Genomic DNA, 24,814 nt, shown 5'->3' with positions numbered 1-24,814 from the left:
TATCTTTCCTTTGCTTTAACACTGTAACTCACTTCCCCGTATCTGCTCTTTTCTCTGCTTTGTACATGCTATGCCAAAGCAGTGCCTGCTCCTTCTCTGTAGACTTTGCTGCCCACTCCTTGCAACTTGATTATGTCTCTGGCTCAAACTTCCGTTGATGGTTTAAGAGGCAGCAGGTGCATTTAGGGAAACGGCAGAGAGGCAGCTGCTGGATGTACTTATACAAAAGGTATAATCAGCAGTGCAGCGGGAATAGAGACAATGACAGCATGTCCTAGATTTTCTTTTTATTATTGAAACAAGGACAAATTTGCCATTTGGAAATAACCATCTGGGAAAATCCTAATAAACTGGGCCATCTAGTCAGCCTAGCAGGAGGATAGTTGCTCTGAGTTACTGACACATGAAAACAGGAGGGCTTTGAGCCCACACCGATAAAAATATGTTTATGGGGAGGTGAAATACACTGAAATCTATGCTACTGTTGCAATTGATTTATCAAATGTCTGCAGTTTCCTTTCCAGCAAGAAATAGCAATAATAAACAGGAAGCCAAGATGGATGGTCTGTTATCTGGATCGCTTAATGTGCTATTTTCCTCTGCCAGCTTGTTCCTTCTCCGTACTCTCCTGCTTTTGATTTTGAATTGAGTTTGGCACCTCCACTAAGTGCCAGATTCAGATCTATTCCCAGTGTACAATTACGAGAAGAGGTGAATAAATGTCCTTGCTTACCTTTGTACATTTAACCTGAGGAAGTTATCTCTTAAAGAAGATGGTCATGAGGGGAGGGTTTGACTGCCTCTTTTGGAGTAAGGTACAACCACCCCAAGCTTCTTTTAATTGCACCAATGTCAGTTTCTGCTCTCACACAGTTTGGGGGCAGGGGAAGAAAAGAGAGAGACCCCTGGACATACCCAAAAATGTTGGTTGCCCCTTGGCTGGAAGCCTGAATGCTCATGCTCTCATTCTGCATCACTGTGGCTGGGAAGCAAATAGAAACTGAATGTTGGCAGTGGAATAGACTTGTGTGTTTCCTCAAGCAGATTGCTAAAACCAAAACCTTTAAGAATATTAGAGCTGCATCCTGGCAGCCCTTGTGTATTTGTTGACTGTACCCTTCAAATTTCTACCCCCCCGATATAGTCCCATAAAAACAACCTTTTGTTTCACATCTGCCTTGCGCCTGGATTATCAAATTTCTAAATGTGCAAAATGTCTCAATTTTCTGCCTGAAAATTTCCAAGAGGTATTCAGACCTCTTCCTTCCTCACCCAGTGTGTTCTTTTGTCCTCGTTCGTTATATATTTTTGGTTCACTTGTTGCTCATCCCTGTGGGAGGAAAGTTGGCCTTCAATTAGCGAGCATTCATGACAGGCCCATGTGTTACCTCCCCCCTACCGTTGCTGTGGTTACCACTGGTATGAACAAGAGCGGCTGGGTCAGCTGTAGTGTTTTTCAGCAGCCTACTTAACAGCCGGTATTAAAAACTAGGATCAGGGGGAGGTTCTGTGAAGGGGGGTGGAATTACGCAGCATTGGGAAGAGCGGTTATCTTTGAATTAATGCAGCTTGTGTAAAAGGAGGGGGGAATCAAAATGCTGAAAGGTGGGCGATGGCACAGTTATTTAGTGCTGTTTAATTTCTGTTGGAATATTCAAGTCATCAGGTTCAGATCTAGGCACGGCCTCTGCCCTGCCTCCACCTCACCCCCGTGCTTTGAACTAGCCCCCAAGGAGAGAGCTTAGTGAATTCCTTTAGAGATTGAATTCTTCACATTAGACAGGGTGGTGGGCAGGAGGGAAGGGCGAGAAGAAATCTGTGAGACGAGAACAAAACACACACAGTCTTTGGGCGGGTGTGTGTGCTTTGTCTGAAGTGTATGCTGTATTCTGGAATCTGGCTGTAAACCGTTCTGTGGGAGTGTGGAGGGTGCAGCACGGTCCCTGGCAATCGAGGCTGATCTGACTGTTTTGACAGGATGTGCTGGAATACAGGGGTTGGCTACCACATCTGTTTTGTTTTGGAGGCCAGATCACAGTTTGAGAGTGCTTGGAATGTTCAGTTCTCCAGATCTTTAGGCATTCACACAATTCCCTAACTAGAAAACATGACCCCACACTCCAGGTATCAGCAGGCTTCTCTTACCTGGTAGCCTCTGATAGTTTTGGCCCACAACTATCAGCCCCAGCCAAAATGGTCAATGGTCAGGGACAATGGGGTTAGCAAAAAATAATAATAAAATAAATAAATTTGGAGGGCACCAGAAAAGACTTGTTTAGAAGTTTTCTCTCCCTACATATTTGCTTTTTGTGACTGAAAGTCATAAACATACATGCAACTGAGACTAGTGTTTAGTGCAGTTGCTGTTTTAAATGTGTATGAAGGAATAGGTACAGTGTTACATTCAGGGTCGAACTAGAGGAAATGTGGGAGATTTGTGATGGGATCTCCCAATGTTTAGTTTCTCTTTAAAGGGAAGGGGAGAATTGAATCAGGACTGCCATGTTGTTTAGAAGCATTTTGCCCATGCCATTTTCCTGATTGGTACTTTTCATATGTTTACCCACAACAAGGATAATAGGAACTTTGGAGGGGCACAGTTAGATCAAGAAAATGCTACACTGTGAAGGTCCTTTTCCAGCATAACAGTGCTCGTATCCTCACCAGGTGTCTTAAACCATGGATTTGGGACCTTGTAGGGATAGCAGTAGAAAAGAGCAGGATTTGGTAGGAAGAAGCACTCTGAATAGTAAGAGTTAAAGATCCCTTCCCTGTTACGTTGCTTCTCCAGTGCAAACTGCTTTCCCCCAGGAAAATGAGTTTCTGGCCTTTTGTTATGTGTGTAACATATAGTTCAGCCCAAAGATAGTTGCAAGAAAACTATTGGTGATAGAAACAATTATTGTTATAAGGAAATGTGAGCACATTATCTGCAGAATCAGTTTTGCGTTCCACTATGGCTCCAAGAGCCACTTATGATTGATGATGTTACAGTGGTGATATAACAGCAGCTTTGATGAAATGCAACAGGTGGCAAAGCATTACTAGACTTTAGAGTGCTTTTATTGTTGCTTTGACAATAGCCTCATGGTTAGGGGACCAGAAACATATACTATAGTCTTAATAAGTATAGCCCTCTTTTTTATTCAATGGGGAAAACTAGAAGTAGGAAAGAATTGAATTCCAGTTGGTGATCTTAGTCTAAATTTTGCTTAATGCAGAACTGGCTGACTGATGTGGAGACAAGTTTGTATCTAGAATCCTGTAGCCAGTGACTATCTTCCTGAAAGTAAAATATTGCCCTTTCTCATGAATGGATTCTAAATAAATACAGTAAAGCAAAATGGACTGATCTTATGGTCCATGCAGTTTATTTGGACTGTAATCCAGTCACATGGGATTAAGTCCCATTGAATCCAATAGCACTGCTAAATGAAGATGCATTAGGATTGCAGTATATGTCTACTAAGAACAAGTTGCAACATAACACTGTATTCAAGATGACTCTCCTTTTCTTGCCGTTTCATGGTGCGCTTGTGGAGCTTCTGAGTGCCAAGAGACTTAATTCATACACATTTCTGTCTGAACATCCTACTGTAGGTCATCCACAGTAATTTTGTGGATTATTTTGACCCTGGGATGGCTCCTTGTGGTGATTAACATTTTGACCAATTAAGAAACCTGCAGGTCTTAGGATGATATCTAATCATGCTAATGAGCTGGCTCTTAAATTGGATATGAAAATGTTCGATTGCATCCATTTAATCAAGAGCTGTAACAAAATATAGATGCATAAATGTAGAAGGTGAATATGTTAAACTCTGTACAGGATACTACTTACCATGCTGATAAAATTACATTTTCCTTGAAATTGGGCCAATGTTTTGTATTCACAAGAGCCAGGATTGATGGTGCAAATCATTCAGCTCTTTGCATTCTCCATTTTAACTGAGATTTTATCAGTGCTTTAATGGCAACAAAAAATCCAGATTACAATGCTAATTTTAGGAATATCAGTTTTCTTTAAGAGACCTTATCCCCAAGTCCCTGCATCTCTGGGTTTTTACCAGACATCTCTAAAAGTACCAGAGGCAGTCAAGGTTGGAATGACCCAAGTTGCTACTAACACAATTGTGGAGTATGTTTTACAATGTCAAGCCTTTCCTTTCTGTAAAGCACCGCTGAACCAGGTTGTTTCCATGTCAACTGGAAGCAATCTATGCAGGCTCAATGCAGAATTTATGACTGCTACCTATAATAAAGTCTCAAAAGGAATAGGCCATATATACTGAAAGTCTAGGCCAAAATGATTTTTTTGGTCTTGTTTCATTAAGAGACATATGTATGTATGAAGCTAAACAATGTAATATGTATAGTTACTATTTCTCCTTTGAAGCAGTGCTTCCTGCAGCTATTTCCTATATCTGCCCTTTACCTATTTTAAATCAGTATCAGTTTAAAGATGTGGAGAATGGGAACTGCATCCATTCCTGTACAGTTCACTGAGAAATAAGAAAGGGGAGAAACCACACATGAATCATACTACCGTATTTTTCGCCCTGTAGGATGCACTTTTCCCCCTCCAAAAATGAAGGGGAAATCTGTGTGTGTCCTATGGGGCGAATATAGGCTTTCGCTGAAGCTTGGAGAGCGAGAAGGGTCGGTACGCACCGACTCCTCTCGTTCTCCAGGATTCAGGAAGCTATCAGCAAGCCTGGGGAGCCCGCAGATAGCAGCCTGCTGCCCGGCGCGCAGTGCGCCCTGAAGCAGAGCGCTCCGCGCGCTGGGCAGGCATCGGACAGCCCCACAAGCTTGGGGGACAGCGGGGAGGCGCAGCGCTGCCATCCCTCTGTTCCCCGACCTGGTTTGGTTTCCCCGACCTGATTTGGGGGGGGGGAAAGAAAGGAAATCCCCCCCCCCAAAAAAACTAGGTGCGTCCTATGGGACGGAGTGTCCTATGGGACGAAAAATACGGTAGTTCCTCATTTTTCTAATCTTAAATTCAGTTATCCACATTTACATATCACATTTCTTTTTTAAAAAAGGAAGTCCTCATGAAAATCCACCAGCATTTTAGCGTGAATTTCTCTTAATAGTATTTTTGTACTTAATCTCACCTAATAAACCCTTTTTGGTAGTACTTTTCTCTAACAGAATAAATTCTGTATGCTATTTTCACTATTGTATGCATTTTTATGCACACTTTACTCCAGCAGGTACATCTTTTTTTACACGTTACTTGGTAGGCAAAGTCCATTGCAAAATTTAGAATAATGCGAATTTTGCAGGATGGCTGTGGGTTTGTTCTTGTACTGTATTGTTTTGGAAGTTTGAATTCACTTCTAAATGTGAAACTGAATCAAATGTCTCCCCCATCCCTAGCATAGAGACCTCATCATAACATAAGAGCAGGCTTCAAGCTGAGGCAAGGGAGTGATTTTCCTGCACACTAACCTCTCTCCTTCTTTCCCCTCCTCTGTCTTTTCTAGGCAGGACAGGGCTGCTTGCTGATCTCCTGCCCAGTTTTGCTGTGGAGATTATGCCAGGTACTCCGTCATCTAACACTTTATCCATTCTTCTACTTTATCTTCCCATTCAACCACAGCATCTTGTGCATTCATCTGGTTGTGCATGTGCCCTTGATTCCCCGTCTTTTCCATAACTGCTTGCAACTGCTTGCAACTAGCAATTGGGGAGAACAACTGGGGCTTTAGCAAGTGGCACGGAGCATGCCAAGACAACGGTGACCATTCACTTGGGTCACTTCCATACCAACCTGTCCATCAAGCATTCATCCAGATTTGTTTTTACAAAGTTTGCAGGGAGATTCTATGATGCCTGCTGTTTATTGAGTATTCTTTCTGATTTGTTTGTATGATGTTGCATCAATAATAATTAATAATAATAATAATTTATTATTTATACCCTGCCCATCTGGCTGGGTTTCCCCAGCCACTCTGGGCAGCTTTCAACAGAATACAGTGGTACCTCGGGTTACATACGCTTCAGGTTACAGGCTCCGCTAACCCAGAAATAGGGCTCAGGTTAAGAACTTTGCTTCAGGATGAGAACAGAAATCATGCTCCGGCGGCGCAGCAGCAGCGGGAGGCCCCATTAGCTAAAGTGGTGCTTCTGGTTAAGAACAGTTTCAGGTTAAGTACGGACCTCCGGAGCGAATTAAGTACTTAACCCAAGGTTAAAATACAATAGTCTATTAAACATTAAAAGCTTCCCTAAACAGGGCTGCCTTCAGATGTCTTCTAAAAGTCTGGGTAGTTGTTTTTCTCTTTGACATCTGGTGGGAGGGCGTTCCACAGGGCAGGTGCCACTACCGAGAAGGCCCTCTGCCTTGTTCCCTGTAGCCTTGCTTCTCGCAGTGTGGGAACCACCAGAAGGCCCTCGGTGCTGGACCTCAGTGTCCGGGTAGAACGATGGAGATGAAGACGCTCCTTCAGGTTTACTGGACCGAGGCCGTTTAGGGCTTTAAAGGTCAGCACCAACACTTTGAATTGTGCTTGGAAACGTACTGGGAACCAGTGTAGGTCTTTCAAGACAGGTGTTATGTGGTCTCGGCGGCCACTCCCAGTCACCAGTCTAGCTGCCACATTCTGTATTAGCTGCTATATTGCATTCTACCCGCAAATTAGTGACAGTCTAGAAGCAGCTTTGGTAAGTAATTAAGTTTTTTGTACAGCAGCGTCCCACAGCTAAAGCTACCCAGACATACATGGATAGGCGGTTTGGTAGTTTTTGAGGGTTGGTATTTTAAAAACCCTACAGGCAAGATAGATTTTGGGTATTACTCAATCTACTGCTGCAATGGATACTCCAGTATTGTTTATATAAAGCTGTTGTGTTTATCCCTATGTTGGTGTAGCTGGAGACTGCTACTACTGGGAAAATCCTAACTTGCACATACAACTGAACACAATACAACTGTACAGCACTATATGGAGGAACTGCTATTTTCTTAAAATCCTGCCATTTACCACTTAGTAGATTGCTGTCTGTGCCTACCCATTGCTTTTTTGGCTTTTGCTATGAGAGATGGGCAAAAGCACTTTTCTTTTCTTGGGGCAGTACAATCTTTGGATAATTATAGCTTTCTTTGGGTCTCCAGGTAAATATTAGGTATAATGGAAGCAATCTATAGATCATAGCATAGGTGCTGACTCCTAGGGGCCGAGGCAGTTTTTTCTGAGGGGGCTGGGCCCCTGCCCCATTCTGCACTTTTGGTGATGTTTTCGTGACGTTTTCGGGTCATTTCCAGGTTCTGTATGATGCGTGTGTGCGTGGTTGCATACTTATTGAACGTGCATAAATAGGGGGTTGCCTGTATGGAGTGAAAAATATTGAAGGTGGCCTTTCCTTCTAAGCATTAATAGATGTTTTCATTTATCAAATTCAATTGATTTACATGTCCTTTAGTATTCCCCAAAGACACTCATTCCGAGGTTTTTGTAAACACACACACACACACACACACAGTGAATTAATCTAAATAGTCCTAACATTTTGACACATTTGCATCTCTCTCTTTCTAGAGTGGGTGTTTGTGGGCTTGGTGATCCTGGGCGTCTTCCTCTTCTTCCTCCTGGTTGGGATCTGCTGGTGCCAGTGCTGTCCTCATAGCTGCTGTTGCTACGTCCGCTGCCCCTGCTGCCCAGATACCTGCTGCTGTCCACGGGCACGTGAGTGACTTGTTCACAATGTGGACGAAATTGTGAAGCAATTTTCATGTAGATACACTATCTTCCTTGCCGTATTCATTGCTAAAATGATATTTCTCCTCCTGTGCTTCTCACAGAACTGAAGGATCCAGCTGTCAGCCCTAAAGTATTGCTGCTCATTAAAATCAGGCTGACGAATTGCCTTGGGAACTGAGAAGCCAAACGTGTATTGGTTGACCTTTCACAGAGCAGAGTTTCATATGGATGTCAATCATCCATGGGGTGACTGCAAAATAGATTGGCTCTAATCCAGCCGCAGCTATGTTCCACTTGTGGGTTCTGGGTGGCGTTGAGCAGCTAGTTCTTATGAGGCTTTAAAACACCCTTTGAACAGCCCCTTGAAAAGAGGATTATCAGTATTCCTTCCTGCTAGCCTTTTGAAAAATCCATGAAGGCCCATCTGGTTGTTCAGGCTTTCAGTGGTTTGGATGAGAGGAGTATGTATCTGTATAGGGTTGGGCTCTATAGTAGAGCATCTGTTTTGCATGCCAAATGTCCCAGTTTCAAACTCTGGCACGCCCAGGCAGGACTGGGAAAGAACCCTTTCTTAAATCCTATAGAGTTGCTGTCATTTAGTGTAGACAATACTGAACTAGATGGACCAATGGTCCAACATGGTATAAGGCAGCTTCCTTGGGTCTCCTGCATCCAATGGTGGCTTTCCATCAGTAGTAAGCAAATACACCTGTGCAAACTGGGGCACTCAATTTTGGTCTTATCTTCTACTGCAGCTGCTTTTTCCTTCTGGGAAACACCTCATGAGGGTTGGTGAACCCTCTGAACAGAAGGGAAATAATGTGGAGAGATACAGTAGATAGGGGGATTTTCAAAAGCCAGCAATGGAATCAACCCATTGTTTTTACTGTTAACTTTGAAAAGGTGGGTTTTTTTAAATAAAAAAGTGACTGCATAATTACTGATGAATTTTGATGTCTCCTTGATGTTTGTGAGTGACTTCAGTCAACAGCAGAAGCCAAATGAACATATGTTAAATAAATCTAAAGATGGACCAGTCAGCTGAATGGTGACTGGATGTCCATAGCAATGCAGATGTAAATGAGCAGCCAGGTGTGCATCTTAAATCCATCTGGTGGCATGCACAGAAGCTTTCTTCCACACACAGATCTTGCTGGATCAGGGTGACTGTGTGGAAAGAAATATCAGTCACATGAATGCTCAGTGCACAGCTGTGTCTGCTGTGAGAAGCCAAATCCCATTCTGATATAAGTTGGAATCTTTGGCCAACTAGTTGCAGGCTTTTAATACAAGCCTGAGGCTTCCAGTAGTATTAAAGGTGAACTGCTATGACGCTATAAGATAAATTAAACAGAATCTATTTACATGGTGAATGCTCTTTGCTAATTAGGCTTCTGGGTAATTTCCCTCAAATTTCATTTAGGTTCTGCATTTGTTTACTCGGTGGTTTAATTATTTTTAATTAACCCCCTTTTTAAATAAACAAATCCTCTGATTATTTTGCAGAAATATACTTGATAGAAAGTGTTGTTATGACCTGAACCTGATTTTGCTGCTGAAGATATATAGACCGTAGTATCTCTGAAACATGAAAACATTTCTGATGACACTTGCTGAGCTTGTTTGTTTAAAATGGGTTCAGTATCATCTCATTTAAAAGATCTTGGAAGAATCAATTGGCTGTTGCAATTTCTGTTGCTAAAATCAAAAGCAGTTACAAACTGTTAAATGGGAAGCACTACAGGGTGAATGCTTCATTTTTAATTATTACCTTTTTTTCCAGTGTATGAAGCAGGAAAGGCTGCGAAGGCTGGATACCCTTCAACTGTTACATCAATCCCTGGGCCTTATTATATTCCCTCTGTCCACTCTGCGGCTGGAGTCCCATCTCATGCTGTCCTGATGGAGAAGTCACACCTTCCTCCCTTGGCAGCAAGTGAATCCAGCGCAGGAGGACAAAGTGGTAATCTGGATGCTTTCTGGGTCTTTGTCAGAATATATCAGCAGGGCCCTCAAATGAAGCAGAATGGGAGGAAAATGTATACAAGTGTATTCACATGGAATTAAATTAACAAAACCAAGGGATATCCTCATTCTAACTAGGAAAGTTTCGAGATTAGGAAAGGGTGACTTTTCCTGAAAAATAAGGTACAAACTTCGTTGTATGTTTTTTGATAGACAGTTGTATATCAAAATTAAGAAATGTGCGAGTTTGCATAATCATGCAAAGTAAAAACACAAATCCTTTTTGCACCTCTGCTTCATGTCTACCACTCATGGGCAAAAATTTATGGTATTATATATATTTTCCCACCACATATTTTGTCTAGAACTTTTTAGAAGAAACCCACGCCCCATTTCAAGTGTTCAGTGGGGTGGCAGCATGCCCAGTGCATATTTCCATGTGCTTTTGGTTATTTCACACATGCCTTGAATCAGTACTGATCTGTGATTAAGAGACAGAGAAAAACTTTGTGCAATCCTATGGACATAGGTCAGCAGCAAGTTCTGCTGAACGTAGTGGAACGTGCTTAGGATAGCGCTACATGCCTTTTTGCTTATCAGTGATAGGCAGCCAAAGAAAATGGCAGGTGTTCTTTATCAACAGTCCTGTGCAATACTTTAGGATCAAATGCTTGTACTACTAGCTCTTGAAACGGCATGTGGCATTTCGGAAGGAAGAATCTAATTGGTAATAGCAGCACTGCACTAAGATGACATTCCTGAAAAAGCAATTGATGACCAAATGCTGGCAATATAGCTCCTGTGTCCTTTTACTAGTGTACTGACCTTTTGAGGGATCATTGGAAAAGTCATTGGAAAAAAGGGTTTAAATAATCTGTGCATTTCTGCTCTCCTCCACTGAAAATAAGAATGGATGAGTTAAGGGGAATTGTTAAAACCTCCTTTCATTATTAACAAAAAGATCTGGAGCAGATTCAGGAGTGATAAATCAGTATTTGACCAAAAGCAGAATTATATTGAACTGAAAAGTATCATAAACAACCCAACATGTTGTGTGTGTGCTTTAAATGTCACTGCACAGAAATGGCTGTAATGAACTAGGATGCTCAATCGACACATACTTTGAAAAACAAACCAACAACCCACTGCATTTTTCATTTCATTGGTATCGGACATGGTGTTGGGTCTGCTTCTCTGAAACTACCGTATTTTTCGCCCTATAGGACGTACTGGCCCATAGGATGCACCTAGGTTTTTTTGGGTGAAATAAAGGGGGGAAAAGTTATTCCCCCCCCCCAGCCGCGGCTTCAGCGCCCCCCACGCTCCGGGCAGCAGGCTGCTATCTGCAGCCTAGGGAGCCCTGCGGGAACTCCTGCGGGCTCCCCAGGCTTGCTGATAGCTTCCTGAAGCCTGGAGAGCAAGAGGGGTCGGTGCGCACCGACCCCTCTCGCTCTCCAAGCTTCAGCGAAAGCCTGCATTCGCCCCATAGGACGCACACAGATTTCCCCTTCATTTTTGGAGGGGAAAAAGTACGTCCTACAGGGCAAAAAAATACGGTACTTTAAATTGGTTGCATACATTATAAAGCATGGCTAAATCCTTCCCCGGGACACGGGTGGTGCTGTGGGTAAAACCTCAGCGCCTAGGGCTTGCCGATCGCATGGTCAGTGGTTTGAATCCCTGTGGCGGGGTGAGCTCCCGTCTTTCGGTCCCAGCTTCTGCCCACCTAGCAGTTCGAAAGCACCCCTAAGTGCAAGTAGATAAATAGGTACCGCTTTATAGCGGGAAGGTAAACGGCGTTTCCGTGTGCTGCGCTGGTGCTGGCTCGCCAGAGCAGCTTCGTCACGCTAGTCACGTGACCCGGAAGTGTCTCCGGACAGCGCTGGCCCCCGGCCTCTTAAGTGAGATGGGTGCACAACCCTAGAGTCAGACAGACACGACTGGCCCGTACGGGCAGGGGTACCTTTATCTTTACCTTAAATCCTTCCCGCCCTCTCACTTCTCAGGTGCCAGGCATGGGCAATTGTTATAAATATTGTTGCATGGGTTACTATAATCATCTCTGATTTATATGGAATAGCTAATGGAATCAGATCCTGACTGAATGACTCACAAGAACTTTACTGACCACACTAGACATTTCTTTAAGGTTGCAAATATGTTGCACTTACTTGGGAGTAAGTCCCATTAAGCTCATTTTTTATTTTAGGAGTGTCTTCCTTAATTGTTTGGGATCAGTCAACAGATCTAAACTCACTCTGATATTAATATCTACATTCCACAAAATAGGGTATAAATTTTTCCTACTACACAGCTGCAATGGGGGGGGGGGGAGGATGACTAATTTCCCTGTCAATTACAGAAATTATGCAAGCTACCCAAATAGATATCCAAAGGCCAAAATAACCTCTGGGTCTACAAGAGATGATGACTGTATAATGCCACTCTACTTTCCATCAAGGTCACTAGCAGTTAAAAAGTCACTTTCATAAATGGATAAGATGAATAAAGTTTTATCGTAATTATAAAGAGACATTCATATTGGAAGAAGCACCATGTCAGAGAGCCAGTGTGGTGTAGTGGTTAAGAGTGGTAGTCTCGTAATCTGGGGAACCGGGTTCGCGTCTCCGCTCCTCCACATGCAGCTGCTGGGTGACCTTGGACTAGTCACACTTCTCTGAAGTCTCTCAGCCTCACTCACCTCACAGAGTGTTTGTTGTGGGGGAGGAAGGGAAAGGAGAATGTTAGCTGCTTTGAGACTCCTTAAAGGGAGTGAAAGGCGGGATATCAAATCCAAACTCTTCTTCATAGACAGTCTTGTTGGGAAGAGGCAATAAACACAATGTTTGAGGAAACTGGCATTCACTGCTGTTATTCAAATTAGGCATGATCCCACACTTTATAGTTCCATATTTTAAAGGTCCACTTATTTCAGTGCCAGAGAAGAATGTGTTGACTTTTCCACTAAAATCTTCAGGGTTTGGAAGTGTGTAATTGTTCGTGAATTTCCCTATGGCTTTTGAGTTAACGAACACATAAGATTCTGTTCTCCCCTGCAATCAGGAACTAGTTGGGCATCCTGATTTGATTCTTAGTTTAGGAGGACTTGAAAGTTATTTTTTGGAAAGAATTCATACTGACCAGTTATTTACTACTTCTCCAATAGTGCGGAAAGGCTACCGAATCCAGGCTGACAAAGAGAGAGATTCTATGAAGGTGCTGTACTATGTCGAGAAAGAATTGGCTCAGTTTGACCCATCGAGGAGGATGCGAGAGAGATGTAAGAGATGGAACTTGTTCAGCTATTTCTAGTAAAACCCAACAATGTTTCATTCAAAATAGAATGGAATGTTAATGCAGAAGACTGGGGTACTAACAGGATGCAAAGTAACATGTTTCTTCAACAGGGCATCCACCTTTCTTAATTGCACCACATGCACATTCATCTCCCTCCCTGCCATTTTTTTAAAAGTTGGAAACAGTTTTTAAAATATTGGAAAAAAGTGCTTCAGGAAAGGGGTGGAATGTGAGTTAGTAATGCCATCAGTTTCCACCAACTAGCAGGGTGAACAATTGCCTTCTGCTGTAAAGACACAGAAATGGTTTCTTCTGAGTTCAGTCCGGGAGAGAAAAACACAGTGAGTGCATTTCCACATAGGGCTCACCCCCACATTATGTATGTCTGTACACATCCATCATTTCTAGCAAAAGACGGCAGGAAATAAATTGCTACACACTGAGGTGGTCTAAGTCACTGACTCATCAAGTCCATTCAGATACATCTAATACAGTTTTTTTTAAAAAAAAACCAACCGATAAAAATGCTGCCCTCTATTTTTAGCATACACATTCAATAGATTCAGCCCATTAGTGCCACTTGGTCCTGGCTGTCAGAGATACACAAGCTGCCTCAATCACTTGACAGACTCAAGGAATGACTTTAATCACAGCTTTGAGGGAAAAAAACTAAAAAATTACATGGTGTACTCAAGCAGTCATCACTGAACATGCTGCCATTTCCACCCACAAGAAATACTATAAAAAGGTTTCCTCCAGATTGGGATGCCTAGGATCCAGATGTCACTATGTGCAGTGGGTTAGGCAATGGGGGTGATGGGAGGGAAAGAGCGTGTCATTTTAAAAAGCTAAGTTTGGTGAATCACACAGAGCCGGTCTATCTCCCACTCCAGAAAGAGTGAGACAGAATGCATATAATTCTGACACACAGTAGGGTGCTTCTCCTATGTTTTATTGCTATGGAGGAGTACCTGTGAAAAAATGCATATGGAAATCTTTATGAGCAATACAATGTTTACATTGGTTTTGCTTTAAGAATAAAAAAAACCCTGCTTGCCTGCCCTCAGGGGCTGGAACATGTCCTGTTGATTCCCTGTACGTTTTTCCTTTTGAGCAGCAGACCCTCACGCCAAGTTAGAAATGCTTTTCCAAGACCTTCTTACTTTCTTACATGAAAGACTGTTGATGGTGAGAGACAGTACTATATCTCTCACTGACACATAGAGGTAGCCTTGTGGTTCTTTGGATCTGTAAGGGAGCAGGTGGCGCTGTGGTCTAAGCCACTGAGCCTCTTGGGCTTGCTGATTGGAAGGTCGGCAGTTCGAATCCGTGTGACGGGGTGAGCTCCCATTGCTCTATACCAGCTTCTGCCAATCTAGCAGTTCGAAAGCACGCCAGTGCGAGTAGATAAATAGGTATTGCTGCGGCGGGAAGGTAAATGGCATTGCTCGTGTCATGGTCCTCCATGTGCCAGTAGCAGTTTAGTCATGCTGGTCTGTACACAAACACTGGCTCCCTTGGCCTGAAAAGTGAGATTTGCTCCATAACCCCATAGTCGCCTTTGACTGGACTTAACCATCCAGGGGTCCTTTCCCTTTCTCTTTCCCTTTTTGCCTTCTTTGGATCCACTTTTTTCTCATGTTTTCCTGAATTGGTGCTTTTACAAGTGCCATTTAATGTTTGTTCTGTAGTCTGTCTTGTTCTGTGGCAGCACTTATGCTTTGGAACTGCCCGCCTATTAGGCAGATGCCCTCAGTAAACAGTAAAACTATACTGTTTTAGATTACAGCTTTTTAGTGCCTTTATTTCAGCAAACCTACCCAGAAATGAAATATAATTTAGTCATGTATCCTCATTTTTTAAAATTGCAGATTTTATCTGTGTAGCATTGATAATTATTGTATGTGCACTGCTTTGATTTTTTTTTATTGGTTTATATTTTTTAATTAAAAAAGGGTAAAGGAAAAACAGTTTTAGCATTGCTTTTGATAACTAAATCCACATTTCTGATAAGGTTCGTTTAACAGGGACAAGTCTTACTCCACCATTATTATTATTATTATTATTATTATTATTATTATTATTATTATTATTTATTGAATTTATATACAGGCCTATGCCTGGGGGTCTCAGGGCAGTTCACAGAATAAAATCAAAATATAAAACCACACAAATACATAATAAAAATAAAACCAACAACCCAATAGCCCCCTCACCATTTTTATAGTTCTCTCTCACCCATTCACACAATGTTTACTTACATAAAAGAAAAAATTCTACAGGTAATCATCCATCCAGAAAGGATGGATCTGTTATACAATATTTAGATATTCTATACAACATCTAGTGTTTCTTGAGGAATTAATTCTGTTCCGGTATGTGAAGGCTCTCCAACAATCCATGAGTGTTAGATTGCTATTTTCCCCAATGTCTTCTGAGTTATTTTTATCATCTCCATGGTTTCCAGCATTTCTGTGCCTTCTTTCATCCCAGACAATAACACCATCTCAGAGCTCAGCTCCTTGCATGAGGAAGATGCCAACTTCCGCCAATCTTACCGCCAGGTGCGCAGGAAGCCGCTTCCCCCTTCAGGAGACATGGATGGTGATGCAGAATACTGGGCAGGAGTCATCAGTGGAGGTGGCACATCTAGGCCACAGACATGCTCTGATTACAGGGCAGAGAGGGGCAGCCTGAGGCTCAGGTGAGTGCAGCTCTTGGGAGAAGGGGGAAAAAAGGAAGGGAGGAAGGGAGAATGCCTTTTGCTTTCCTGATTTCCCTCCTTTTCCTTTCTAATTATTGCGGTCCAAATTTTTTAGGAGGGGCAGGGGGAGGTGCTTGAATGACAATGAAGAGGGTAAGAGTCAAAAGTGACAAATATGGTGAGGGGCTTTGAGAAAAATTCCTGGGAATAAAGGTTGAAGGACCCAGGTGTGCTTACGTCCAGAGAAGAGATTAATATAACAGGTGATTGAAAATGTCCTTCAATCAGCGGGGAGCCCTGGTTGATGCTGTTGCTGCTGGATGTTGCCTCGTTGGTGCTGACCCACAGCAGCGCCTTCTTAGTAGTGGTTTCTCATTTGTGGAATTTCCTTTATTTATTTTCTTTCTATCCCAGCTTTCTCCCAGAATGAATTAAAAAAACCCCAGAGAATCTGGTGAGGTTTCTCTCTCTTTCCCCACTCCCTCATTATAAACATTGAAGAGGAATTTTTGAAAAAGCCTGTTCAGCCAAACACCTGAAGGGTGAAAGATCCTATTTGCAACAACCTTGGAATTATTAGTTGTTGTGAGGTTATATGACTGTTTTTACATGCTTTAAAATATTCTTCATTGTTCTTAAATGTTTTAAATATGTTTCACTTTATTTTAATTGTATTCTTTTTACTACTCCATTGTTTGTTCTTTGGGAGAAAGGGTGGGATAGCAATTCTATATATATACATGTGTGTGTGTATCCTTTGCTAGGCAGAAGGATATTAGGCTGCTGGCATATGTCATTCAGGTGCTTTGCTTGGGGTTTATTGCTTGTTCACCCTAGGTGAGCAGGCAAGTCTAGTTACAAGACTGGCTTACTGATTTGAAACAGAAAAGATGAACCATTTCCCGTCTCTTTCAGCCAGCAGAGATGCAAGTCAGAAATGCTCTCAAGGAAGAGTTTCTCCATGGGAGTGCCGGCTGTCTCCATGGATGAACTTGCAGCCTTCGCCGAGTCCTACAGTCAGCACGTCTGTCGGACAGAAGGCCCTCAGGAGCCCCGGCGCTTTGAGAGGACAGGATCCAGAGGAGTACGTGGAGGTGCAGTGCAACACCCAGAAAACTCATCCAATGAGTATTATGGCAAGCACAGGGCAGGAAATCGTGAGCCATTGACAGATTCGGATCGGGGCTGGACGTATAGCCCACCCAGGAGACGTGCCCACGAAGAGAAACACTTGCCTAGGCTAGTGTGTCGGACACCGGGAGGGAGTCAGAAGTACGACCACTCCTACCTTACCAGTGCCCTTGAGAGGAAATCGCGAAGCTATGATGAAGGTGGTGATCATGGCGGGACACCTTCAAAGTTTAGCTCGCAATCCAGCCAGAGAGGAGGGACATACTATGCTTGGTCGCCACCATCCACTTACAAACCAGGGCAGCAGCAGCAACAGCAGCAACAACAACAACCTCCACAGCAAGAGGAAGGGGAAGACACTCTGCCGCCATACAGCGAACGGGAGTTGAGCCGAGGCCCTTCATACAGAAGCAGAGAACAACCAAGCCTGAATAACTCAGATAAGAAAAGGAAGAAAGAACCCAAGAAAACAGTGAGGCCATGTCTGACACTCCTGATCCAAATGGGCTGAGCAAGAATCACCAGGCAGGGTGGCTAGGTTCTGGGCTGATGGGGCAACAACTTAGGGCCGCTTCGTAGTCAATGTTTTTGTACTCTGGTTCTGTTACTCAAGTTGCAACTGGAGAAAGATCTCAGCCCTGCTTGCACAGCTGTTGCAGGGGGAGCCTGAAAATCGTGGCCACTTTCATGTTTCAGTCTTAGGCCTTGGAATCTGAGTACAAAATGCATTATAAAAAAATCTGCCTTGATTCAGAGAACTGAGGAGTACAAAGAGGAATATCTTGAGCAGAAGGTGGCAGGTTAGGGGTTGATAAATAAGAAAGGAAGCAAAATAATCTAATTTTAGTAAATCGTAAATGAATTCTGCGTCACTGATGATGGGTGAAAGCAATAGTTGTTTGATTTGACCCTAGTGACCTGAGTAGAAAGGCAATTCTTTTAAAAGTTTCCAAAGTTCAGAGTCTAGACAACATTTGGAAGTGGCATCTGTTCACCTTATTTTTTGAGCAGTTGGAACAGTTAACTATCTGTCTGCTGGTGTTGTTGGATGGGAAAGTTGAAAACCTATATATTTCCTTCTTAATAACTTGTTGCTTACAACTTGTTGAGTAGTTAAAAGTGTATTTGCACTAGCTGATAATCCACTGATGTGCCAAATTAATTTAGAAGGCTGCCTGGTGCAGTTTGTGATTGACCGGTCAGAAAATTGCCCACTGATCACTCAGTTAAAGGAAGCACATTCATGGCAGCTCTGGCCATAAAGAAGTACTGAGAGAACACATGTATAACTAGAGAATTACTGATCTGAGGAAGATCAGTTAGTGCAATTATGTTGGCTTGGGTGACGAAGAAAGGAAGGTCCAAGTGCCATCTGGCAGCTTACAAGGAGCCGCTGTGACCCTTGTACTTGTGGTGAGATTTCTGGTTTTTATCTAGATTCATCCAGACTTCCTTTTGTGCCACGTTTCTGGGTACAGGTCCTGGCTGTCCAGGTCCAGGTCGAGTGGTTTTTCTTTTGACCCAGTGCTTTCCCCAGAACAACTGAATTGAAGCAAATGGCAATCAGGTTTTTTTGCAGATTGCCGTTTGTGTCAATTCAGTGGTAAATGTGGATTTTCCCAGGGAAAGCACTGGGACACCGCCCCCCCCCCAAAACCCCACACCACTCAGACACAGAGCTTTAAAGTGTAGACCTGTGCATGGAAAGTACAGCACAAAAGGAAATCTGGATGAGCAGTTAATTTTGAATATAGACAATGCCACAAAAAGGTTGTGTGGAGCCTTGAGAAACTGCACCCTGAGCTCATGATGAAGCACTTAAATGAACAATTACCCTGGACATGGTTTGAACCAGGAATGAAAACAAGGGGTCTTCCAGCAGGCTTTCAGAAGGTACGAATTGGCCCCTTCATACTGAGGTTGTGAGATTGGTGGGCAGGTGGTTAAAGATAGAAAGATTTGATAAATGCCACCATGAAGCTAGTTAGCATATAGGGAAACCCCACTGTAAGAGGCTACTTAAAGCTTCTGAAAGCAGAAGCCAAGCACCCAGTTTTTGTTCCCTGCTGAGGATACATTTTTCTCTTCATGTTATGAGAGATGTGATTTAGTGTTTCACAGTGTTTGCCTCTCTTTTCCCCCTCAGAATGAGTTCCCAACAAGGATGTCCCTCGTGGTGTGATGCTGTTGTAGAAGAGTTGTGTTAATGGACTTGGAAAACAGAAACAGTGATACTGCTGAGTCACACAGGCTTCCAAGATGTGTGTTCTCACCTGACAATATTCAGACTCTTGTCTGTTTCATCATGTGAATAGAGATCTTCTGCAGAAGCTAGTTCCAACCAGTTGCTCTCATCCAGTCAACCCCTTGGAAAGGGGAAGCTCAGTTGACAAGGAAATGAAACATGGAGAAGATTTCTTTTGCCAAGCTCATCTTCTGATCTCCCAGCAAAGATGGTGTCTCCATATTTTTATCCTCAGTCATATTTGAACCCACAGTATTATGGGAGCTGCTTTCTTGTATGATATATATTCCTTCCCCGATATGACTGACTTCTCACTTGTACTGCTCTACATCCTAGATTTGACAGGGAAATTTGCCACAGGTTCAAGGAGCTCTCACCATTTCCTCTTTCTTCCTATGCTGAGACTTCTTGAAAAGGCATTTTCAAGAAATACTGCAAAATCAATTCTACACCCATCTGGAAATGATCCCAAACTGAGAACTGGGGCACTGCACTAAGGAGGACAGGGTAATATTGAGGAACATATTGGAGTTCCTGTAAAAAAATTTTTTAAATGTCCTTCTCATTCAGGAATGGGAGCCACCAGTGAGATTAATGTTTTGTTTTGAAAGTGAAACTTAGTAGATTTTGCTGTAATGAGAATGTGCCATGTTATTTCACTGTTGTCTGATATGATGTATCAGCATTGCCTTACAGTTGAACTATAGCCATAAAAGGCTTCAGCTAGTTCTGCTGATTGGTCCTTTCGTAAGCAGAGCTCAAGTTTGGGTTCTGCTGACGAAGATTTTTTTTCTTAATAAAGCCAACTAGTAGACAACAACAGACCTAGAATGAGAAAATCAGGGTGCAAAAGAGGGGAAAATAGCCATTGCTTTTATACTTCTACAAGGACCAATATTGCTCCTTTTCTGGTAATTGGCTGCGGCCATTCAATAAGGCAACAGAAAATTTGAACAATAAATAGGTTGGGTGAAACACCAGCTTTGAAAGTTACTTCATTGTTCACATTTTGTTCTTCTAAAGCATCAATAGCCCAAGAATCTGCCACAATGCTGGGAAGGCAGATCTAGTTCAGAAGTGGCACATGATCCTCAAGAACTTGTTTTATGTTTGGGCTAAGTAGTCAAAATTGAGTGTGATGTCTGACTGCTGTAACCATTGCCTGGGCTCTAGCACTTCTGAGGAAGCAGTGAAGCCAAAACTGAACTGGGTATTTCATACTTCCTTGAAGCTGGCCAGTCCCAAGTGGCATTGCTCAGGCCAGCAGCAGCATGAAAAGGAATACTTAAAAATTAGGAACTGTTGGCAGGCTGCCACTGTCTGAGAACACTTGGTCTGCTTCCTGCAAACAAATATCCCCACCTGCGACCCCTTTTTAGTGGACTACAACCTTAGCTTAAGCGACTACAATAAGAGGCAGGAAAGGCAGGTTAGTCAACAATATAGTCTGGGAGTATTTGGGAGGTTCCTTTGGTTGCATTTTATGTTTCTGGTGCTATCATTCTAGCCTTAGGGCATAGGCTGAAAGCACACAATACAGGAACCTTGCTGAAGCTAAATACGTCTGGGTCTGTTCAGTGCTTTAATAAGATATTACCATTTAAAACCTATGTATGCTGTTTTGAAAGTGCTTGTGGAAGGAAGGCAGAATATCTAAAACAAATATATAAAATACATTTGTTGTTTCTGTTCCAGCAGCTTCTCAATCCTGCCAAAACCTAATGTTACAAAAATAGCTGGGCTATTTGTGCAGGCTCCTGAAGAGCCTGCTCACAACACAGTTGTGTGCTGCCACTTCTATTCCTGACTGAGCTCTTGTCCTCTTTTTTGTGCCACAGATTGATTTAGTTTTGTCATAAACTGATAGAATATGTGGGGTATGGCAGATCCTGCCATGTTGCAGGCGACCATATTTCACGTTAATTGCAACACTATGCTTACAATGTTCACCAGAAAGACGTTTCATTGGGGGGGGGGGTAGTATTTATCCAATACTGCAACAAATGCCTTAGGTATGTTGGCTATATTTTATCCAGTGACCACGAGAAGCTTTTTGCTTCCTGTGTAGCCTTAACGATCACACACAGTTGGAATACATTCTTGAGATAACAACACCATCTTGTGGACATGAGGCATCTTAACATTGCTTCTAGCGTGATGGACAGAGTATTCAGGTTGCAATCCTAAGTCTACTTACTTAAGAGTAAATTGCATTGAAATCAATACGGCATTCCTATAAGTAAATATATAGTTTGGATCACGCCAGCATTTTTCATTGCTTTTTAGAGGGGCAGCTGTAAAATAAGTTACCCTTTCCTGACATTTGTTGCTTAGAAACGCTAACCATGGCTCTGAAGATTGGTGTAAGTGCTGGGGAAATTGCTACATGCGTCTAGAGTGGCTTAAAAGCCAGTACCGGACAATGCAGTGCAGAAGCATTTTGTCCTAGGGTTGAGCTAAATTACTACTATGGTGGTATTAGAAAGAATTCCCAGGTGAAAAATAAGGGGCATTGATATCCAATGTTTGTGATGTGGATAGAGGTCTTACCCACCTCCCGCCCTCCTTCCCTGTTTCTCTTGGTGCTTGAAAGCCTTTATCACAGAACCTTTAGAAATCGATTGAGAGACCTAAATTAAGAACACACATTGAATGAAATCTGCAGCCTTTCTCACTGATCCTGAACTCACGGTAAGGTGCAAGTCAGTGGGTGCGATGCCAGTCCATCTCTACACATTGCAGGAGAAGACATGAATGAAAAGGCCTTCTGTCTCGAAGCCATAATTCTCTTATCAAATGGAAACCCGGTTATGGTTTCCCCAGGGGCTTGCCGCTTTGCGTAGAAGGCATTTCGGCAAGCTACCACCGAGGGCTGCGGCGAGAAGTGCCCCTTCAGCCATTCCATTATTGTTTTGTAAGAAACAGTAGCGACGTCTTCCGGTGCAAGGAGAGCCCAGGCAATTTCGAATGCCTCCTCTTCGCAGACGCTGAGGAATGTTGCCCTCTTCTTGGCGTCATTGGTGACCTCTTTAGCTTCTAGGAGGAAGTTGAAATGGGTGGCGTACCTTCCCAGTCTCCTGGTACTGGGTTGAAGGGCAAGAAGCTGCTGTCAGTTGCCATTCTGAGTTCCTTGGGTCCCAGAGCTGAAGCCTGGATACACGGTGCCAGGCAGCGGTGTGGCAGGCGGTGGTGCTGCAGTGCTGTGTGTGGCAGTCAGCTCAGCGGAATCCTACCTTCGTCGCCAGTGAAATATACTTGGAGTCTAGTGTGAATTTCATGCTCTTTATTCAGCTCATAGTAGCAATGAATGAATCTTTTCCCCAAAACATCTAGCTACAGGTATTTATACATTATTTACACAATGGGCCCTGTGTGATTGGCTAATTCCGGGCTGCTCCTGTAGGCCAATCAGGTTGCAGATTTACCTCCTCCAGAAGCCTGATTGGCTGCTCCTGCAGGCCATCAGATCACTGATTCACTTTTACCTGGAGCTGGATTGGGTGGATCCTGCGGACCAATCAGACTGCTGCATTCTGGATCCTATTGTTCTAGGATTCAGCTCAGTACATAACAGCTTTACAGTGGTACCTCGGGTTACATACACTTCAGGTTATATACGCTTCAGGTTACAGACTCCGCTAACCCAGAAATATTACCTTTGCTTCAGGATGAGAACAGAAATCGTGCTCCGGCGGCAGCAGGAGGCCCCATTAGGTAAAGTGGTGCTTCAGATTAAGAAGTGTTTCAGGTTAAGAACGGACCTCTGGAACGAATTAAGTACTTAACCCGAGGTACCACTGTACTTCAAAGAGTTTTGCTAAGTAGTTATAATGCAATCCCCCGCCCCCGTACTGTTATTTACAATATTAAGAGCAACCCTGGTGATGAGCTTCACCTTCATTTTTCTATTCCATGCCACAGCTTTAGAACTTAGCACATTAGCATGAAGAAACAAACCCAGCTTTTTGTTACAGCTGATCAGTATGGTGAGTCTGCCTGACCTGCTGTTTCTTCCCAGTGTTAGTCCACCTGTTTTCTTCTGCAAGAAAGGTTTCAGATCACAGATGTGCTATGTTCAGTCATATCTCAGCATATTGCAGAACTGGAGTGCTACATGCAGTTTTAACAGCAGAGATTGATCTGGCTGCCGCATTCTGAACTAATCGCACAGCTTTCAAAGGCAGTCACATATAGAGGACATCATGTTACTCTAGTTGGTAAATTAGCAGGGCATGCCCCCAACAGTATGCAGGACCCTCTGTCCCAGAAAAGGGTACAGATGGTAAATCAGTCAAAGCTGATAAAACTGCCTTGACTTGCTCACCCATGAGGCCTAGATCCAGGAATGTTCACAAGCTACAAACTCGATCTATTGGTGGTGGAGGAGTCATTCAACACAGGCATTTCCATCCCTTTATAGGTATTTAGGCTACCCAGCATGATCAACTCCACCTTGTCTGGATTATGTTTCAGTTCTAGTTTTTGTATACTGCCTGAGCACCCCTTGCCCACCACCAAAGGGCATTTGTCATTCAGATTTAATTATGTCAAGCATAGTGTTTCTGATGTCGCAGAAGCTTGGGCTGGAACCAGAAACATTTCCTACATCATTACACATATACAAATGTTCTCCTGTATGAATTCTCTGGCATTTAATGAGGCTGGAATACCCACAGGGTATAGCTGGTTGCAGCTATAGGGTTTCTCACCAGTGTTGGTTCTTCTATGGTTTATGAGATCTGAGCCCTGCTCAAAGCTTTCACCACACTCCACACACATTTAGGGCCTTTTCCCCACTGTGGATCCATTGGTGATGAGTGACATGAGATGCTTGGCTGAAGCTCTTCCCACATTCTGGACACTTTTATGGTTTCTCTCCTGTGTGCATCCTTTGCTACATGTGGAGCTGGCACTGATTATTTTTCCACATGTTGCACATGCATGTATTCTCCAATGTTTGGTAAGATTGGATCTCTGATTGAAGCTATGCCCACACTCATGACACATATATGGTTTCTGTCCAGTGTGAATTCTCGGGCCGAGTGAGATGTGAGCTCTCAGTTCCCTTAAAGAGCTTTTCTCCAGAGTGCATCCTCCGGTGCAGGACCAAGTCAGATGCTCCAGCTTAAAGCTCTTGTCACATTCAGAACATACAGACTCTCGACTCTGGATGTCTCCTGGGACACTGCTCCTGCTTGAGTTTTCTCAAGGGTGTTATGTACTGAGGTTCTCACCCTGGGCCAGCAGGGGGATACTGTAGATAGTTTTCACTCAGGTCCACATATGCAAATAGGGGATTGAAAGTGACGTTCAGTGATTGGATAGTTACAGAAAGTGGTTACTGTTGCGCTGTAGTGGAGCTCCATATAAGCAGGCTGGCTGAACCCTTCAGTTCCGTTCTGTTCTGGCCTGTGAATAAACAAGAGCTGTTTGAAGAATCGCTGTGTCGTCTGATATGTTCACGCACAACTTAACAAAGTCCTTTCCCCAAGCAAGTGGACAGGCTGGATCCTGTCTCTGAAGAGATGTCACACAGGTGCAACACAGAGTTCAGTTGGTTTGTGTAGGTACTGTCCAGATTTGGAGCTGGTGAAATATTTTCAATCATGGCAAGTAGCACAATCATTTCTGCATTCAGAGGCTCCCTCCTGAAGAGTTATTTTATTTGCACCAACACCTCCTGGCCAATAAAGAATCAAGACATATTTAATCCTGAGTATTTTGAACCATACAGCCACAAAAAGACAGGGAGCTGTTGCTGCCAAG

General features: G+C 43.2%; 1 protein-coding gene across 5 annotated transcripts in view; it reads left to right on the top strand.

Moving 5' to 3' along the window:
- ILDR2 (immunoglobulin like domain containing receptor 2) overlaps nt 1–20,041 on the top strand; it is a 36,713-nt gene extending 16,672 nt beyond the window's left edge. For 2 of the 5 annotated variants that reach the window (XM_081907877.1, XM_081907875.1), the window contains 7 exons: nt 5,490–5,546; nt 7,545–7,691; nt 9,490–9,669; nt 12,838–12,951; nt 15,462–15,672; nt 16,588–17,328; nt 18,950–20,041. In XM_081907877.1, coding sequence (XP_081764003.1) covers nt 5,490–5,546; nt 7,545–7,691; nt 9,490–9,669; nt 12,838–12,951; nt 15,462–15,672; nt 16,588–17,314 — 1,436 coding nt within the window. In that variant the 3' untranslated portion in view covers nt 17,315–17,328; nt 18,950–20,041. The remainder of the gene's footprint in view (nt 1–5,489; nt 5,547–7,544; nt 7,692–9,489; nt 9,670–12,837; nt 12,952–15,461; nt 15,673–16,587; nt 17,329–18,949) is intronic. The other 3 variants (XM_081907876.1, XM_081907878.1, XM_081907879.1) reach the window with 3 other exon arrangements.
- The last annotated feature ends 4,773 nt before the right edge of the window (nt 20,042–24,814 follow it).

This window comes from Podarcis melisellensis, assembly GCF_964234715.1.
Source record: "Podarcis melisellensis genome assembly, chromosome: 4".
Taxonomy (NCBI): Eukaryota; Metazoa; Chordata; class Lepidosauria; order Squamata; family Lacertidae; genus Podarcis; species Podarcis melisellensis.
Note: the sequence above shows the minus strand (reverse complement) of the source record. Positions and strands in the feature narration are given on the sequence as shown.